Consider the following 20,712-nt stretch of genomic DNA (forward strand, 5'->3'; position numbering starts at 1 on the left):
TTTATGCAGTTTATTTTACTGAACTTGGTGATGTATGTCCTGATTTTGAATGATTCTCATAAGTGACTAGTTTCTAAATGCATAGGAAGTAGTTTATTGCTGTGATATGCATTCCTTTCTTCTTGCTCTGCTTCAATCTGATTTCATTACTAATTAACTGTAAATGCAGGAGAACAGCAAAACTTTTATACCATATTTTTGCTTACCCAGTGTAAAAAAAAAAAAAATAAAAAATTCTAATATTCAGTTCTGGAACTTAAAAAGTCCAAACACATTTAATTCATTGAGTGCTAGTCTCTAACACACCTAGACCATCCCTTTTTAAAATTAAATGACTAGAGACATGGTGCACTGCTTTATAAGAACTGGGTCTTATGATTTCTTCTTTAGCTATACAGACTTGTAAATTCAACATCTTAGCATAGTCAAAGTATTCATCAGCCTTTATGGCCAAAAATAATCCCATTATTTCACCGGTAATATTTGTCTTTCCTTGAAATGTTAATTGCATTTATAACTGATGGTAATTTTCCCTGACCAAATTGGCTTTCCTTCTTACTCATGTGTTCTAGAAGCCACCTGTTAATTCTAGACTTGAATCTCGTGGACGCTGCTCTACTATGAAATTTTTTAAATGTCTGGCAGCTTCCATTTTGGTTTTGACCATCATCTTCTGTACCTTTCCATACAGTGTCACCTGTTAGGCTGAGCATCTAAAGTGGTTCTTCTTCTGGCTCTGAGCTATCTCCCTAGGAGTGGGGCTCCATCACAAGGCAATTCTGGGGAGATGCTCACTCATCCACACACAACTTTTTCCAGAAGCTTTGGCATGGCTAGGGGGAGGTGGGACAGGAGAAGGGAGGGACCGTCAAAGAACAGTTAAAAAAGAAAAAACAAAAGCAAGGTGGGGATGCTGCAACAAGTTACATTTTGGAGAAGGCATTAAGTAGAAAGTTAGAGCAAATGCTAATACAAAAATAAATATACAGGCTTAGGTCTTGCTCCAGCATACACTTATGTGATTAACTTCAAGCATGAGAATAGTTTCATGAGACTGCTTGAAGTTAATCATTTGCATAAAGGGTTTGCAGGATTAGAGTCTAATTTTTTCTTGTAGTCCATCCCTTCAAGTTTACATGTTTTGCAGTCAGGGCAAAGAGTATTCAAAAATGGATGGAAACAAAAATTTTGAGATTATCCTTAAGTTTCTTACCGTTATGCAGTCATTGATGAATTTGCATTAGTATTTAGAAAAATTAACTTTCATTATCCTGTTTGAAATAAAATTGGAGGCTTTTGGTTTTTAAAAGTATATAATTATGGAAGTTAGGTTTTTATGTTGCCGCTATCCATATTTTAAATGATCTCATCTGCTTCTAGGTCTTTCAATACATACTTTCCATGGAAATCTTTTTGTGCGATCTACTGACTTGCTGTCACTTGCCAATGTCAATCCTGATGCTGGATTCGCAGTACAGATGTCCATCGAGGAAAGTCTAACAGGCACATCTCTGGTGTGTTTTCAGACGGCTCTTTTGTATACTTCCAGCAAAGGTAACTGGAAAACAACCAACACTTCATTACATTATTTCTCTTCAAAATAAATCTTTTGAAGCAACAGTATTTATTTCTATACTTAATTCTGTGACCTCTTAGGTATCTTCTCTCCCATTATTTTTTGATTTCTCTTTTCTGTCTTGTTGCAATTTATTTTCTGTTTTAAGGCAGTTCATCTTGCACTGAAATACTCTTGCTAGTTAATGACTCATGCAGAGGCCAGTTGGTCATGTTCTTATTTGAACCATCAAATTGAGTACAGATTTCTTTCGTGCTCATGACAGTGCATTGTCTTACTACCAAGACAGCCTAATTAATACTTTTGACATTTTTATGCTAAGCTTTAAATGTCTTAATAGATCTGTACACATATAGGAACCAATCCTGCAGAGTCTCTCACACACATGCTTAATTTTATGCACTTCATCTCCCTATTGAAGTCAGTGGTACTACTTCAGCATGTACTTTTAAGCACACATGTAAGTCTTTCCAGGATCACGGGCCATGAACTTTGTTGAAATTAGAATTTTTTTCCATATTAAGTCTAATTCAGGTAAAACAAAATTTAATCTCAGGAAGTGAAAATTAATTTTAAATTATATTAGTAGTAATAGTATTTATCACAATAATGTGCTTGCCATTGTACAGTTCACCAAGAGCTGAATACTGATATTTTTACTCTGTGGATAGTCCCATTGAAATCAGGTGAGCTTCTTATGGATTTGGGTACTAAATTTGAGTACAGGTGGCATAATCTGGCCAAAATATAGTCCCTGCCATAAAAACCTTATGGCTTAAAAGACAGATATAGAGAAAATAAGTTACTCCTTCCTCTGGAGTATGTCCTAAATCTCTTCTTCAGGAGCCTCTGTATATTACCACTGATGAGATCCAAAGGACTAGTGTGAGTAAACTGCTTGTGAAGACCTAAAGAGCATGGTTTTCTGAAGAATCCAAAATCTTGTGGTGCAGGCATCTTGGATTCCAGGAGTGGGTCTATACATAGGCACCTCTGGAAGATCTAGTTTCTAGTAAATAACTTTGGTTTATAAATTATGAACTCAACTTGGACATTGCATTATGGAAGGTTTCAGAGTAGCAGCCGTGTTAGTCTGTATCCGCAAAAGGAAAAGGAGTACTTATGGCACCTTAGAGACTAACCAATTTATTTGAGCGTAAGCTTTTGTGAGCTACAGTTCACTTCATAGGCATGCATCCGATGAAGTGAGCTGTAGCTCACGAAAGTTTACGCTCAAATAAATTTGTTAATCTCTAATGTGCCACAAGTACTCCTTTTCTTTTTGCATTATGGAAGTAAGTTTTTTAGGGAGAATTAGAATGTAAATAGGGTGGTAGTTTTATGAAGTTGGATTAGGAGATTTCATGCATAGTGGATAGTATGTAAAAGACTTCATAGACGGAATGGGAGAAGGGAACAATTGTGGGCATCAGGACTGATGTCACTGGTGGAGCAAAGGAGTCTGGAATGAGAGAAGGAATGTAGTTAGTAAACAATTTCAATTGCCTCTTTCCTATCAGTGGATATTGCATTATTAATTTATTCATCATTTTGGTGTAGGTGAACGGAGAATTCGTGTGCACACACTTTGCTTGCCCGTAGTCACTTCACTGGCTGATGTGTATGCAGGAGCAGATGTACAAGCAGTTGTCTGCCTCTTAGCAAACATGGGTGAGTACGGCAATAAGTGATCAAATATGTAGTTGGCCAGGTTTGCAAAGGCCCCTTATACTCAACTTGATGGCACGTCTGTGTTTGTTCCTATGTAACACTAACTTTTGAATGCTGCATCTGATCAATTCTAATGTTTTAGGGAATGTTCTAGGCATCAGTAGCCAGAACCATGTTGATTCTGGGAGAAAAGGAGGATGCATGGAGTCCCTGCCATCTGTTCAGCACAGTTATAGCTTCAAACACCTCTGCAATTGTCTGTAGATCAAACAACTGGTTGATAGTAACCCTAACATAACAATATTGTTATCTCCTGTCCATCTTCCCAAAAGAGTTTAATATGTTGACACCCTAAATGACTTATATCCCAAACAAATAAGTGGGGGGAGGAACAAGCGTGGATGGAATGGGAATGTGCACACATCCCCTGGCATTGGGGAGGACCCTGTTATGGGGTGAGGGAGGGTAAAGAGCCCTTAGCATCGGGGGGATGGTGGGAATAGGGGCAGAATAGGAGACCTTGGTAAAGGGCTGAAGGGAATGGGGGGCAGGAGGATGCTTGTTTGTGGCAGATGGGTGAGAAAGAGGGAAATTGGGGCTTACCTAGAGCTGTAGCCATGGCAGGAGAATGGAGAACCTTGGAATGGGGGCAATAGGGAGTACATGAGCCCTGTCCTGGGGTGAGAATACAGACCCTGGTATGTAAGGAGGGGGCACACAGAACCCCTGGTAGAGGGGATGAGAGATTGGATGGATTTCCAGGGAGTCCCTGAAAAGAGGGGATGGGAGGGTGGCAACAGAGCTAGTGGGTGGAATGGAGCTTACAGAAGCTACAAAGTGTGCTACACCACAGCATATTACATAAAAAAACTACATTAAAATAACGTCAGTTAAGAATTGCCAGATTTATGTATTCCCACGCAAGCTTAATTTGGACCAGTGTACATCCAAACTCTGCACTGAGTGTGGCAGGGATGCTTGAGGAAGAAATAGTATGAGATCATAACGCATACATACCAGAGGACCAAATTAAGGATGCATAGCTAGCTGTACATCTACGTGTCCTTATTTTTGAGTCCTTGACCGAAATGTTCTTTTAATGTAACTTTTTGCATGTAACTTCCTAATGTTTTTCAAGGACAAAGGTAAAAAACAATTTTGTTATGTATGTTTTGTACAGCGGTAACATTGTCATCATCATCAGGGCTTGTACCCTGAACCTTTAGCATTGCTGCTTGACTTACTGATTACCTACATGAGCTGACAGCAGAAGAATGCTGTTATCCCAGTGAGGTGGGGCCTGGTTCCATGTGCTGGGTCCAGCGGCAGTAAAAAGCAGCCCAATTTGGTATGCTCTTCCTTATCTGTGGAAGTGAGAGGCTCTTGCCCATGTGGTACCTCAAGAGCAGGATTGTGGGGGTGGGACTAGGGGAAGACTGACTTGGCTCTTCCTTCCCTTGGCAATTGGGGGAACTCTGGCTTTGTATGGTGCCCTGGGGGGCTGGACCCATATGCTGGGTCCAAGAAAAGAGGACGAGTTGTCACTGTAGCCCAGCCTGGTTCTCTCTCCCTCTTCCACAACAGCTGCAGTGGCAGCCCAGGCTGCTGTTTTAATGGTGGCATGGTCCAGCGTCCCTAGGATGTTTAGTGACTTTGATAGACTGCACTCATTTTTCCTGAGGAATGAGTGAGAATCTCTTCCCATTTACTTCAGTTGGAGTTGTGGGTGTTCAGTGTTTCTGAAAATCCAGCCCTATCCTTTAATAAGTATATTATAGTTGTATTATTGTAACATAATGTATTGTAGATTTATTATTGGTTTCTTCATTTTGCCAGGGTGATGTTGGATAACTTTCTGGCCTATGTTCAGCATCCTGCTATTTCTCTGTTTGTCTGTATGTAGTATAACTCCTAAACACTGTATTTAGTCACTTCCAAAATGTCAAAGAATGTTCTAGGCATCAGTGGGTAGAACCTTATTGGTGAAAATGGGAAAAAACTTGATTCAGAGAAAAACTGTGGCCCCCAGATTGCCTGGTGTAGCAGACATATGATGTTCTCTGGCACCGCCTGCTGCTGTCCATACGTATCGGAGGCAGCAGCATAACTTCTTGTGTGGGGAGATTGACTGTATCCTGGAGCCTAGGCTCGGGCCATGGCTACTCTACTGACTTGTGCTAGTCTATAGTTCTCTTGGTCTTGCAAATAAGTGTGCAGCAGAAGACCCTAGTGTGGACACAGCTATACCAGCAAAACTGCACTTTTACCAGTGTAGCTTTTTTTGTTCCTTTCAGGGAGTGGTACAAAGCTGGTATAGCTACATGCAACCTAGGTGTGCTTTGCCAGTATAGCATACTGGTATTCCTATATGGGTGAAGGGTTGTTATTGTAGACCTAGCCTATCAGAAATGAGAGCCCTAGAGAGAGGGCTTCTGTGTGGCATGCTGAAGGGAAAGTGGGGATCCAGAGAGGGAGGCAGAAGCAGCAGGAACTGGAAGGATGAAGTGATGATTGGGGAAGCAGGGATCCAGAAAGGGGTGGGGAGTGGAGGAGGGAGTCCAGGTTGAGTTTCTGAAGGGTAAAGGAGAAGGCAGCTCTCAGTGCAAGGGCTGGGGAGGTATCTATAAACCCCATAATCCCCTCTCTGCTTCCCTCCAGTTCTCATTGCCCCACCCTACACCAGATTGCTGAAGGCATCCCATGCTGCTGCCTACACATTGCAGGCAGCAGCTTCATATGCTACTCTCTCTCTCATTGGGTGTATAGCGTGGCCTACAGAAGAAACCAAGTGTGACCCTCTAGTATAGAGGTAGTCAATTATTTTTTGTCAAGGTCCAGACTCTAGGGAAAAACATTAAAAAAAACAAACAAACAAAAAACAAAAAAAAGAAAACAATAATAAGTAAATGGATTTTGGGGTCTGTTCGAAAGTGTCTAGCAGTTTGGATTTGGCCACAGTCCATCTATTGACTACCCCGCTCTAGTATGTCCTGTGTTACAATTTGTTTAGTAGACCATTAGTTTGAATTGGGAGAAACTAACAGCACTTCAGTTTTATAGATGCTAAATTTACTTTCAGTCTGTAGATGGCTTCCTACAACCAAAACGTATTTACACCCCTGGCATTGCAATGAAGAAAAAGTTTAACTCTAGCTGTTTCAACAAAACAGAACAACATTTCTCTTACTACAAAAGCAGACCTCCCAACAGTCCCATGTTTTGCTTTGACCTACAAAACCCCCCTGTTCTGTGGGCTAGCTAGACTCAGCTCCCCACTCCAGGCATTGTGATCTGCTTCTCCCTCCTATTCCCCCTAATCCTTCCTCACAGCCCCTCCCCTCCCTGTTCTCCAGTTTGCTCCTCTGTCTGGCCTTTTCCTGATCCTAGCACACACTCAGAACATTGGAGCCGAGCCCAGCTAGCCCCACAGGCAAGAACTTCCACTGTGGTATGAGTACTGGGCTGGCTTGCTCTTCAGCTCCCACTATAACCTTCCCTCCCACCCCTGGGCACAGAACCCATCCTGTTTTAACTGCTGGGAATGTTGGGAAGTCTGCAAAAAAGATCTGAAATGCTTTTAAGTGTCACTTTTATATCTCAAAACATAATACTTTGTTTTATTAACGTTTAAATTTTAATCTACACTTTAGAGCTCTGATATACTGCAGATGATTTGTCATTAGTTAAACTGAAATTTCATAATAAATTTACCTGGAAAAGGCTAGTTCACTCTGTGGTTCCATATAGGAAACTGCAGTTTCATTGTTAAGTTTGACAGGAGAAGAGTGTTTTGCAAGCAGCATACTAAGGGCTTGGCTACACTTGCGTGTGAGAGCACATTAAAGCACATAGTGTGCTCTGACTCTATGGCTAGAGCGCTCCTGGTACTCCATCTCGACGGGACAATTAACTCTTGTTGCGCCTTGGCTGAAACACCTGGGCTTCCGTGTGAACACGGTGTTGCATTACTGCGCTCTGATCAGCCCCCAGAAACATCCCATAATCCCCATAAGTCAAGTGGCCACTCTTCTCGTTGTTTTGAACTTGCTGCAGGAATGTGGATATGCCCTTTGAAAGCTCTGTTTCTGACAACCGGCATGCTTACCTGCCCCGAGACAAAGCAACCGTTACTATGGAATGCTGTGTGTGACAGAGGCTGGGGGGGTGAGGGGGTCTGCTGCTGTCTGAACTTACAAGACAGCATGCTGACGTGCTCTCAGCCCCCCCAAAAACCCACTCTCTCTCGCCCCACATGCACACAACACACTCTGTCACACTCCCACTGCCCATTTGAAAAGCACATTGTAGCCACTTGCATGCTGGGATAGCTACCACAATGCACTGCTCTCTGGCTGTTGCAAGAGCTGCTAATGTGGCCACGCCAGTACACTTGTAGCTGTCAGTGTGGACAGATTGCAGCACTTTCTCTACTGCACTCTACGAAGGCTGGTTTAATTCAAAGCACTCTACATCTGCAAGTGTAGCCATGCCCTTAGCCTCTTAGGAGAGACAGTGCTTTGTTTCACTGATAAACAACTCCTCTGACCAGCTGAAAAGAGTGGAACTAATCGAAGAGTCTTCGGGCTTGCATACACACCAAGCTACTGCACAGTAAATCATGGTACGAATCTACAGCGCACCAGTTTGCCTGGCAGCAACATCCCACATCTCAAAAATGGATACTCTCATAAAAAACCAACCTTCCACACAAACTTCCTCGTGGCTGGATTTTACTAAAACTAGACAAGCCATTTACAACGCACACTTTGCTTCTCTACAAAAGAAAAAGGACACTAAACTTTCTAAACTACTACATGCTACAAGGGGCCACAGCAATGGTTCCCTCAACCCACCCAGCAATATTGTTAACCTATCCAACTGTACTCTCAGCCCAGCAGAAGCAGCTGTCCTATCTCAGGGCCTCTCCTTCTGCCCCTCCACCCCCACGAACATGATACAGTTCTGTGGTGACCTAGAATCCTATTTTCGACATCTCCGACTCAAGGAATATTTCCAAAATACCTCTGAACAACATACTAATCCACAGAGGCCTCCCTACCAACACTACAAAAAGAAGGATTCTAGGTGGACTCCTCCTGAAGGTCGAAACAGCAGACTGGACTTCTACATAGAGTGCTTCTGCCGACGTGCACGGGCTGAAATTGTGGAAAAGCAGCATCACTTGCCGCATAACCTCAGCCGTGCGGAACACAATGCCATCCACAGCCTCAGAAACAACTCTGACATCATAATCAAAAAGGCTGACAAAGGAGGTGCTGTTGTCATCATGAATAGGTCGGAATATGAACAAGAGGCTGCTCGGCAGCTCTCCAACACCACTTTCTACAAGCCATTACCCTATGATCCCACTGAGAGTTACGAAAAGCAACTACAGCATTTGCTCAAGAACCTTCCTGAAAAAGCACACGATCAAATCCGCACAGACACACCCCTGGAACTCCGACCTGGGATATTCTATCTACTACCCAAGATCCATAAACCTGGAAATCTTGGGCGCCCCATCATCTCAGGCATTGGCACCCTGACAGCAGGATTGTCTGGCTATGTAGGCTCCCTCCTCAGGCCCTACGCTACCAGCACTCCCAGCTACCTTCGAGACACCACTGACTTCCTGAGGAAACTTCAATCCATCGGCGATCTTTCTGATAACAGCATCCTGGCCACTATGGATGTAGAAGCCCTCTACACCAACATTCCACACAAAGATGGACTACAAGCCGTCAAGAACGCTATCCCCGGTAATGTCACGGCTAACCTGGTGGCTGAACTTTGTGACTTTGTCCTTACCCATAACTATTTTACATTTGGGGACAATGTATACCTTCAAATCAGCGGCACTGCTATGGGTACCCGCATGGCCCCACAGTATGCCAACATTTTTATGGCTGATTTAGAACAACGCTTCCTCAGCTCTCGTCCCCTAAAGCCCTTACTCTACTTGTGCTATATTGATGACATCTTCGTCATCTGGACCCATGGAAAAGAAGCCCTTGAGGAATTCCACCATGATTTCAACAATTTCCATCCCACCATCAACCTCAGCCCGGTCCAGTCCACACAAGAGAGCCACTTCCTGGACACTACAGTGCTAATAAACAATGGTCACATAAACACCACCCTATACTGGAAACCTACTGACCGCTATTCCTACCTACATGCCTCCAGCTTTCACCCTGACCACACCACACAATCCATCGTCTACAGCCAAGCTCTGCGATACAGTCGCATTTGCTCCAACCCCTCAGACAGAGACAAACACCTACAAGATCTCTATCAAGTATTCTTACAACTACAATACCCACCTGCGGAAGTGAAGAAACAGATTGATAGAGCCAGAAGAGTTCCCAGAAGTCACCTACTACAGGACAGGTCTAACAAAGAAAATAACAGAACGCCACTAGCCATCCCCTTCAGCCCCCAACTAAAACCCTTCCAACGCATTATTAAGGATCTACAACCTATCCTGAAGGATGACCCAACACTCTCACAAATCTTGGGAGACAGGCCAGTCCTTGCCTACAGACAGCCCCGCAACCTGAAGCAAATACTCACCAACAACCACATACCACACAACAGAACCACTAACCCAGGAACCGATCCTTGCAACAAAGCCCGTTGCCAACTGTGCCCACATATCTATTCAGGGGACACCATCACAGGGCCTAATAACATCAGCCACACTATCAGAGGCTCGTTCACCTGCACATCCACCAATGTGATATATGCATTCATGTGCCAGCAATGCCCTTCTGCCATGTACATTGGTCAAACTGGACAGTCTCTACGTAAAAGAATAAATGGACACAAATCAGATGTCAAGAATTATAACATTCATAAACCAGTCGGAGAACACTTCAATCTCTCTGGTCACGCAATCACAGACATGAAGGTCGCTATCTTACAACAAAAAAAACTTCAAATCCAGACTCCAGCGAGAAACTGCTGAATTGGAATTCATTTGCAAATTGGATACTATTAATTTAGGCTTAAATAGAGACTGGGAGTGGCTAAGTCATTATGCAAGGTAGCCTATTTCCCCTTGTTTTTTCCTAACCTCCCCCCCCCCCCCCCGACGTTCTGGTTAAACTTGGATTTAAACTTGGGGAGTGGTCAGTTTGGATGAGCTATTGCCAGCAGGAGAGTGAGTTTGTGTGTGTGTGTGTGTTTGGGGGGGGGGGTGAGAGAGCCTGGATTTGTGCTGGAAATGGCCCACCTTGATTACCATGCACATTGTAGGGAGAGTGGTCACTTTGGATGAGCTATTACCAGCAGGAGAGTGAGTTTGTGTGTGTATGGGGGTGGGGGGTGAGAAAACCTGGATTTGTGCTGGAAATGGCCCAACTTGATGATCACTTTAGATAAGCTGTTACCAGCAGGACAGTGGGGTGGGAGGAGGTATTGTTTCATGGTCTCTGTATGTATATAATGTCTTCTGCAGTTTCCACGGTATGCATCCAATGAAGTGAGCTGTAGCTCACGAAAGCTCATGCTCAAATAAATTGGTTAGTCTCTAAGATGCCACAAGTACTCCTTTTCTTTTTGCTACAGCTAACTGAAAGTCCCGGAGTGTAGTTTGTTGTAGGCCAAGTTTCTGCTCAGTAAAGCAGTTTTCTGTGGTGTAACTCCTGTGGTGTACACACTGCCAAACCACTTACTGCACAGAAACTCCTCAGTTGCAATGTTGCAAAAAAAGCACCTCAGCGAGAGTTGTAAGGCTTACAGCACAGATGCTCCTGCGCTGGCCTGTCAGTGTAAACACATCAATTGCTTTCAGCGCTGTAATTAGCCTCCGGAAGTGTCCCATAATCCCTCAAGCAGCAGCTTTGCTTATTGTTTTGAACTCGGCTGCCCAGAAGGCATGTGCCTCTCCCCTTTCAAAGCTTCGTTTCTGACTGTCCTTGCTTGTTGTGCTGATCTGCTCCAGGACACAAAACAAACCATTATTGTGGAATGCTTGTGCTGTTGAACACAGAGGCAGGCAGATTGTGTGTGTGTGTGTGTGTGTGTGTCTGTGAGTGAGAGAGAGAAATTGCTGTGCAGAGAGCTGGGGAGGGAGCAGGTGCTGATGTCGGGGTTTCCCCCTGCCTCAGGACTGGTTCCTTCATGCTGCTGTCTGAACTTAGGAGACAGACGCTCTCTGTCCCCCAGAACAGTCTCCTCAGACCCCAATACACACACACACTCCCTGTCACACATGCCCCACCCCACTTCAGTTGCAAAGGAGCTGGTAGTGTAGTAGGATGCCCATGGAACAATGGGATTTGGGAAACCAGCATCATGTGACACCTGCCCCATGAGACATTGCAAACCCTTCCCAAAAGCACCCTGCGGCTAGTTGCACAGTGGGATAGCTACCATAATACACTGCTGTCTTTGCTGTTGCAAAAGCTGCTAGTGTGGATGCACTCCACCGTCACAAGGAGCACAGTATGGACATGCAACAGCAGTTTAATTCCAGCTTTTTAATAAAAGTGGTACAACTTGTGGAGCAGAAACTCACCAGTATAGACATACCCTTAGATTCACACCCTTGTTTGTCGTGCAGTAATTTGTTGTCTACAGCAGCCCCTATTTAGTGTAAATGATGAGCAAAAAGCCTTTGCCCTGGTCTGCACTAGAAAATTACCCGTATATACTTGTCCATAAACCAGATTTTTTTAGTAAAAAAGGGAAGCATCAGAGAAGGGGGTCGGCTTATGAATGGGTATAGAGAGTGGGAGAGGTGGGACACACCCCCTACCCCACCAACAGAGGGAGCAAGAAGAGGCAGGGCCTGAGTCTCTCCGCTTCTGGCCACGCTGCTCTTCCCCCCACCAGCCTCCGAAGCAGCTGCAGCTCCGGGGCTGGCAGGCTGCAGCCATGCCACTTGACCCCGCCCACCAGAGCTGGCTGTGGCCGCACCCGCCCGGCCCAGCCCATTGGAACATGCTTTGGCCGCGCCGCCCAGTCTGGGCTGCCGGAGCAGGCTGCAACCACACTGCCCAGCCTGCCAGAGCAGCTCCGGCCAGTCCAGAGAGATCCTCCCCAGATAAGGTGGGAAGGGATGGGATGGGGAGTGTGTGGGGGGTCCCGGGCTAAGAGTGTGGTAATGTGGGGGGTGGTCACAGGGGTTACTCCCGTGACCCCCAGCTTCTCCCGCCCCCCAAAAAATTTCCCCATCAGTTGCTGTCCCGGCCAGTCAGGGTAAGCAGCTGGCGCGCCAGGACACTTTGTTTACTTAGGTTTACCTCCGTGCCTACGGATGCTCGAGGTAAACAAACCATCTCGGCCCGCCAGCGGCTTATCCTGATGGCCTGGGAGCCAAAGTTTGCCAGCCCCTGAATTATAGGGTCGGCTTATGAATGGGTCATAAAATTTTTCCATTTTTACTTATCAATCTTGGGGGGGTCGGCTTATAAATTAACCGGCTTATGATTGAGTATATATGGTAAGTCGATTTAACTACATTGGTCAGGAGTATGTGACCAAAGTGGCATCGTTACGCCAACCTAAGACCCTGTGTAGCCAGCGCTAGGTCGATGGAAAATTATTTAATCTGTTTAGCTACTGCCTCTCGGGAAGGTGGATTATCTACGCTGATGGGAAAATCCCTTCTGTTGACATAGGTAGTGCTTTAGAGCTAAGCACTACTGCGGCACAGCTGTGCTGCTTTCACATTTTTAAATGTAGACAGGCCCTTCGGAGGCTAAGGGCTTTGAGTCATATGGATCCTAAAACTCTTTTTGGTTGTATAATTTGATTTTTAGAATTATGAAAGGTTTGAGTACAAAATGTCACTAAACATTGAGACTTGTAATATGCAGTAAATGGGAATATTGAGGAGCATTTGAAGTTCAGATTAGCCTTTAAAAATAAACGGAAAAGATAAACATTTCTCGGATTTCTTATTCAAAGACATTTGTTCCAAACTGCAGAGGATCAAGGGAGAAGCTTCTGCTGAAGTTGGCATTAGTCACTTTTTAAAGTGGAATGAGACCTGTGATGAGTCTTCCAAAGCATGCAACTTAATGTATGGTTCATTAGAAAACAGTTGTTGTACCATTGTTTTTTTTTCATTTGGTCATTTTTTCTTTTCACCCAGAAGCAATGACCATCAGCTGTTTCCCACTTCCTTACCATTCTCATTTAGCACAGTGTTCTTTTTTTCTATTGACTGCTTCTGATTCAATATTCTTGTTCTTGTCACAATCTTAAAGCTGGCACATAATGGGGGAACAATTGTTCTGTTCTTAATTATTCTCTATTTCTCCAATATCGTAGATCTCCAGGAACAGGGACCTAGGGAACAAAGAGAGTAGCTGTGTTGGACTGCTTCTTTTGTCTTACCAAGGTGGTTTTTCCGACAGGAAGCTGCAATTTATTTGCTCTCATTAAAAATTCATCAGCATATCTGTTCTTTATATCTTAAAATACCACTTCTTAGAATCATACCTGATTTGTTTATACTTCTCACAACTGCTTGTAATAAGATACAGCAATTAAGGCTTTTATTTATTTGTCTACTTTTAATTCTGCAGCTGTGGATCGGTCAGTTTCATCAAGTCTTTCAGATGCAAGAGATGCCTTAGTGAATGCTGTGGTAGATTCATTGTCAGCATATATCTCAACTGCCTCAAACCTGCAGCAATCCACACTGATAGCACCAAATTCCCTCAGACTGTTTCCTTTATACGTTTTGGCTCTTCTCAAACAGGTACTTTATAATATAGTGTTGTTCATGCTGGACATCAAATACAAAGCAGTGTTTTGCTTTAAGGCAGGCTGTAAACATTGATTCATAGTCTAGTTTATTTCCCCTCCTGATGTAGACCCTTTTGTTAAATTATTGTGAGCTATCCACTTTATTTTGAGGGAAAGTATCCTTGTACATAAATTCTTGAAGAGTTCATCTGCATGAAAAAGATTTAGTGAATGATATGTTATCAGTTCCTGACTAAAATTTTCAGTTCACCCTTTTCTGAAATACAGTACTTCATATCAGTTTTGTTTACATTTTCATTTCATAACAAAAACTAGAAAATCAATGTTATAACCATTAACATTTCTAAAATTTGGGATTGAATCAGTGTTGCTTGAAATTCTGGCTAGAAGCCATTTATTTCTTTTTTCTCAATTTCCATTAAGTAGGTAAAGCAAATAAACTAAATACTCTCAAACATGTGTGACCAATACCTGATACATCTAAAGAGAAATGCGTAACATCAGATGTCACTCTCGAGTATGATTAAATGAAGAACTGAAGATGAAAGTTAAATACTATGTATTTGTTAGGGTTTCACTTGAAAGAAATGCTTAATAGAGGACTAGGTTTGCAAACACTTTAAAATGTTGACTTCTGTAAGTTTTTCATTTAAAAACAAAAGCAAAATCTCATTTAAAGGATGGAGGTAGAAAGAGCACTTTCCTCGGGCCCTGATCCCAACAACAGATCTTGGCTTAAGCTGAGAGACGTTCATATCTAAAGCTTGCATCATCTGTACAACGTTTTCCAAACAAAAGGTCTCTCTCTAAAATTAAATAGTAAAGTGGAATTTCTTCAAGTCAGAGACTCATAAGCTTTTATCTCCTTTGGGGCTCACAGATAGCCACAAGGTCAGGACCACCATAGGACAGTGATTAAGGCTACCCTGGAAGACTTAACAAATAAGAGCAACAAAATTGGACCTTTTAGCACTGTCAGTTCATATGAAAGAGACATAGATGACATTGCTTTAAAAGTAACAGCAGTTGGGGAGATTAACAGAAAAATATTTTATTTCTCATTCAGAAGCCCAGTGGGGTGCAGAAAGGACAGTGGAAATATTTGAGAAACATGACAGAACAAAGAATTAGAATACTTTAAATTCATGTTGGAGCAAAAAAGATACACATGCAATAGGGTTCCTCACTTTATTGTTGCAGAGACTTCTGATTGTTGAACATAGGCATTACCCTACTGGATCAGACCATTCCATTTAGTCCAATGTCCTGTCTCTAACAGTGGCCAACGCCAACTTCTTCAAAGAAAGTTGCAAGAAATTGTGCAGAAGACAGTTTATGGATTAACCTGTCCTCAAGGAAAGGCTTTCTAATCCTCATTGGGTAGAGGCGGGTTTGTGTCTAGAAATATGAGGATTTATGTCCCTTCCAAAACTCTTGGTTATTTTTTGATCTTTACTACTGTAAAATTGGATATAAACTTGTTATCCAAGTAAATATCTAATTCTTTTTTTTTGACTCCTACTAAGATCTTAGCCTAATTGATACGTTGTGGCAATAAGTTCCACAACCATAATAGTTGTCATGGATAAAGGTAAAGAAAATGATGGAAGCAACAAAATATAATAATATGCTAAATGGGAAAAAGTCTTCCTTTTGGTTGGCGTTGTCCTCTGCCTAGGCGGAGGAAAGATAGATTGGCTGTAAAATGCATCAGATTTGGCATTCAGGTTGAACTTGATTTTTCAAAAGGAAACATTGGAATTAAAATATTCTAAAGTATCCAATAAATCAAGTAAGTTTTTTGCCAACTACATATCTGTGAGCTTCAAAACAGGGTGTGGGTTGTTTTTTTTGTCTGTGCCAAACCAACATTTTACCTCTGATTTGTTTAAAAGCAATAGAGAAAGTGCTTGACGTCCGCATACTTTTTCACAGAAAGCGTTTAGAACCGGCACTAGCACACGCTTGGATGCTCGTATATATGCCATGTGCCAGATAAAGAGTCAGCCTCTCGTTCATCTGCTGAAAATGATACATCCCAACTTGTACAGGATAGACAGATTGACCAGTGAGGTACGGTATGAAACCATCTCTTATGGAATCCATTATTTAATTCTGAATAAAATTGAATATCTATTGAACCTACGGTAACGTTTCGCTAGCAGTTCCTTTAAAAGTTTTGGGTGGAATTTTAAATATTTACTTCTGCAGTTCTTGCCAGGGTAAAATACAATAGATAAAAATAACCTCCAAAGATTTGACTCAGTGACTGTGGTACTCTGTCATCTTTTGTCAGTTTGTATAAAGAAGAGCAGATAATCTCCATTAGGCCTGTTACTAGAGGTTAAGTTCTTTTAGCCGTGTGGGAAGGATGAATAAAGTAGATACGCTGGGGAGTTTTAATTTGTATATACAGGTGGATGAAGTTATTTGGCTCATGATATTTGGAATGATAAATACTTGCCTGGTTTTCCATTGTGTATGGATGAAGTGGGATGTTGGTATGTCTGCCTTAGTGGTTTGAGTGTGAGGTGGGTGGGATTCTTTTAAAACCACATGTACAAAAAGATTAAGGTTTTTTTGATAACTGTTAAAATGTAGATGAGGTACGGTGATTGGAAGTAAAGGGGCTTTTAATTAATAGAATGGGCATTACTCTTGATCAAAGTTAACCATGTTTGCAAAACCATAAAGTCTGCATTTTAATAACTAATGCCACAATAAAAGTTTGTCATTTATGAATTTACATCTCTAACTCTAGTTTAAAAGTTTTATTTGTTTGGGAATATTCTATAAGTATTTTAAAAAGCATTACATAGTCTATTTACATAACTATTTTTATATGGTCATTGAATCTGACTAGTTCAGCTGACAGAGCTGGCAGATTTCTTGCAAGCTGATTTGACCAGTGCTATCTCAAAGTTTGATTCATGATTTTAAGGAAGCTAAACTAAGCTAAGTTTACTTTACTCTGGTGTATGAATTAATGGGTGTTTCTGGCACATCACACTCCCAGTTAACTGTCTTACAGTTTCTTTAAGCAAGCCAATCCAAGTTTTTTGTTTTTGTTTTTGCTACTGACACTGAAACACCCGTAGTTAGCATATTTGTATGTTAAGCTGTAAGGGTTAACTTGCAGATGTAGAGCGCTGTGAGTCAACCCAGCCCTCGGAGAATGCAGTAGGGAAAGCGCTGCAGTGTGTTCACACTGTCAGATTCAAGCACACTGGCGTGGCCACATTAGCAGCTCTTGCAATGGTCTCTGAGACTGGCCACAGAGAGGAGTGCATTGTGGTAGCTATCCCAGCATGCAAGTGGCTGCAACGTGCTTTTCAAATGGTTGGGGTGGAGTGTGACAGGGAGTGTGTTGTGTGTATGCGGGGGGAGAGAGAGTGGGTTTGGGGGGGGCTGAGAGCATGTCAGCATGCTGCCTTGTAAGTTCAGACAGCAGCAGACCCTCCTCCCCTCAGTCCATCTCTCTCTCTCTCACTCACTCACTCACACACACCCACTCCCACTCCCACTCACAGCAGCAACATTCCACTCTAATGGTTGCTTTGTCCCGGAGCAGATAAGCATGCCAGCTGTAAGAGACGGAGCTTTGAAAGGGCATATCCGCATTCCTACAGCCAAGGTCAAAACAATGACAAGAGTGGTCACTTGACTTAAGGGGATTATGGGACGTTTCCGGAGGCTGATGGCAGCCCAGTAATGCAACACCTTGTTCACACTGACACTGGGGGCATTTCAGCCGAGGCGCAGCAAGAGTTATGTTTTTCGTGGAGGTGGATTACCAGGAGCGCTCCAGCTGCAGAGTCCAGGCGTTCCAAGTGCCTTGCCAGTGTGGACGGGTCGTGAGTTAGGGTGCCTGGGGCTGCTTTAATGCACTCTAAATTGCAAGTGTAGCCAAGCCCTTAGTGTTAATGGAAACACATTGGCACATCTCATTGGGAAATCCAGTTCCTAGTGCCAAAGGATTTTAACCCCCTTGTCTCTTGCAGAACTATGTTATAAAAACAGTCTGGTATTTTTGTTGACTGGCAGAAGTTAATTTAAATATTTCATTCTGCATAGCCAGGGTATTTCCTCAGTTCAAAATATTTACTGAGTAGTTGCTTTGTTTTATTTTTTATTCTTATTGTCCTAACAACATTTTTTAAAGGAAACCTTGCAGAGTTAAGCTATATTAGAAACAGTTAAAAAGCGGGCCCTTTCAAAGCAATTAATCCCAGTTTTTCTTTGTGTGTTATAGTGATGATATGTTTTCATAATTTATGACATGTCACAGCTCCTACTTATGGGTCATTAAGAAAGCCATTTGAGCGGGGAAAAACTTAGGATTGTTTTGACCAACAACAGGACAGGCTTGTTATTTTGAGTATCAAGATAAATACAATGCACCTGGTCAACTTGTAAGTTGGAGGAAAAAAATCTTTCCTGATCTTTGCAGAGGACCAGCTTATGCTATAAGCATTACATTTTGTCCTCATGCCCACTGATGCATGCATATATGAAAACAGATTTGGCCCTGAAGCATCAGATTTCGTTTCCAAAATTTCCTTTTGAGCTTCATGGATCAGCTTTCTTGATGCTCACCATAATTGTGTACAGCAAAGTCTCTTCTAGTTTTTCTTCTTCCAGGCTATATCCTATAGTTCTCATTTTCTTTTTATGTACAAATCCTACAAGACCACTAATGACTTGTATTGCTTTTCTGTGGACTTCTTAAATCAATGCTACTTTTTTTAATATGATTATCATAATTCAGTCCAGATATGGGCATGTCATCCCTTAGTAAATTTCCAAATTCTTCTGTGCAGAAAGGTCCAATCATCCTTAAAATAGATCTTCAGCATTGGGGCAGACAGTCACTGGCAGGGTGGGGTGATCCAACCTTTGTAGGCCTGGCAATTTTATTCCACCTCAGTTGCAGATAGGCTTTTAAATTACCTCCTTGTTGTTTAAAGCAGAAACGGAAACAAAAAAATTGAAAATGCAGGAGAGTTTGGTCAATTAGGCCCTTTCAGAACTGTGTAGCCAGGGCCCAAGATTTGTCTGAGGGCCTTGTTAGCTGTTTTAACCTATATTCCAGTCATGGTTATGACCAAAAGGGAATTTCTGCTATCTGGGGGTGGCAATGAAGTGCACTTCTGTAGAATTTTAGGTTGTTCTGCTCTAATAATGTTTCTGTAAGACAGGAGGATGGTGGCAGACAATGTGTAGCACTTTTGCCATGGCTATTTGTAACTTATTTTCATTAGATATCAGAGGTTAGGTTTCTTGGCTTATTTTTATGCTTCGAAGTTGCAGGATGAGAATTCACTTAATGTAATATGTATATTTGTAACACATAAATTATATTACCACTTAGATAATCATCCCTTGATCTATGTGGAAGAAAGATCACCTGGCATTAGGTCCTTCTAATGTGAATTACTAAAACTAAGATAAGGATAAATATGGCATTTTGTTGAATGAGACGCTCTGCAAGATGCAACTAGAAAACTACACTTACAAGTCTCTCTTCTGTTTTCTCAAAAACTAGTTACGTTTAATGCTGCTGAATTATATGTCCTGTGTTATATAATAGGTCTTCTGTAACTCTCTATTACAGGGTACAATACATGTCAACGACAGGGTTGTTCCTCAACCTCCTCTTCAGAAGTTGTCTGCAGAGAAGCTGACAAGAGAGGGAGCTTTTCTTATGGATTGTGGATCAGTAAGCTGCCTGTTTCAGTAGCTTTTATCTGATATGAATAAGACAAATATTTCACTTCAGACTTTTAATTGCAGCTAACTCACAGTACTAATTCTCCTGTAGTGAATCAACACCTTAGTTATTCCAGGATTCTAAATTAGTGTCTCAAATGAGAACCTTGAATGTCAGCATTGAATTTGCAAATGACTGAAATATCTAGTTTTGTGATAAAGAAATTTCTTAAACAAGCATGGATATTAATGTTTTATAGGTTAATTTTTCATGTTACTCTGCATGTATACCAAACAATGTTATTTTAAATTGTCCTTCCTGACACTTAAGGCTTTCTTTTTCAATTGTTTCCTTAATGATGATCGTTGTTTTGAACTGATTGCGTTGTGGTCCCAATCTAGTGAAGCACTTATGCTCATACGTGTGTCATTGAAAGCAGGGCTACAGACACAATTGAAGAAAATAGTTTTCTTCTAAAGTACCATAAGAATGTTTTCTTCCACAAAGTATATTTTAGTCTTGTTATCTGGAAATGAAGAAATTTGAACCCTCTATGTTTAAAGTGTTCAGCATGATTGGTGAAGTAGCATTTTCCTGCAGATGTCACAACTATTGACCTCTTTAATGTGATTAATTTGAGAATACTTCTTTAATTCAAAAAAGTTTTCAAAAAGTGTTTGTACTTACTGTAGTTTCTTAGATGCTATTTAATGATGTAACTGTAGATGGTGCCAGTTGATTGATAAGGCAACCATATGAAACATTGTCAGTAGGAGAACACTGATTGAAACTGCTCCTGTTGCTGCATATCAGCTCGTTTGAATTAGAAATGTATTCGGATAACTTTCGTTCCTTGGAAGAATTATCAGATTCTGTTTGAAGTTATCAGATTTTACATGAAACCTCACAAAACCATAAAAATATCATTCTAAACATTTTAACCCCAAAACAAGTCAAAATCACTAAAACAATTTCATTTAATTTCTAAATCTAAACTCCAAAACAAATAAAACATGAAAACTCAATACTCTAA

At 41.8% G+C, this 20,712-nt stretch overlaps 1 protein-coding gene across 4 annotated transcripts in view; it reads left to right on the forward strand.

Annotated features, from left to right (window-relative positions):
• SEC24B (SEC24 homolog B, COPII component) overlaps nucleotides 1–20,712 on the forward strand; it is an 83,178-nt gene that overhangs the window by 56,669 nt on the left and 5,797 nt on the right. For all 4 annotated transcript variants that reach the window (XM_048846792.2, XM_048846793.2, XM_048846795.2 and 1 more), the window contains 5 exons: nucleotides 1,381–1,554; nucleotides 3,137–3,247; nucleotides 13,786–13,961; nucleotides 15,905–16,042; nucleotides 19,584–19,688. In XM_048846792.2, coding sequence (XP_048702749.1) covers nucleotides 1,381–1,554; nucleotides 3,137–3,247; nucleotides 13,786–13,961; nucleotides 15,905–16,042; nucleotides 19,584–19,688 — 704 coding nt within the window. The remainder of the gene's footprint in view (nucleotides 1–1,380; nucleotides 1,555–3,136; nucleotides 3,248–13,785; nucleotides 13,962–15,904; nucleotides 16,043–19,583; nucleotides 19,689–20,712) is intronic.

This window comes from Caretta caretta, chromosome 4, assembly GCF_965140235.1.
Source record: "Caretta caretta isolate rCarCar2 chromosome 4, rCarCar1.hap1, whole genome shotgun sequence".
NCBI lineage: Eukaryota > Metazoa > Chordata > Testudines > Cheloniidae > Caretta > Caretta caretta.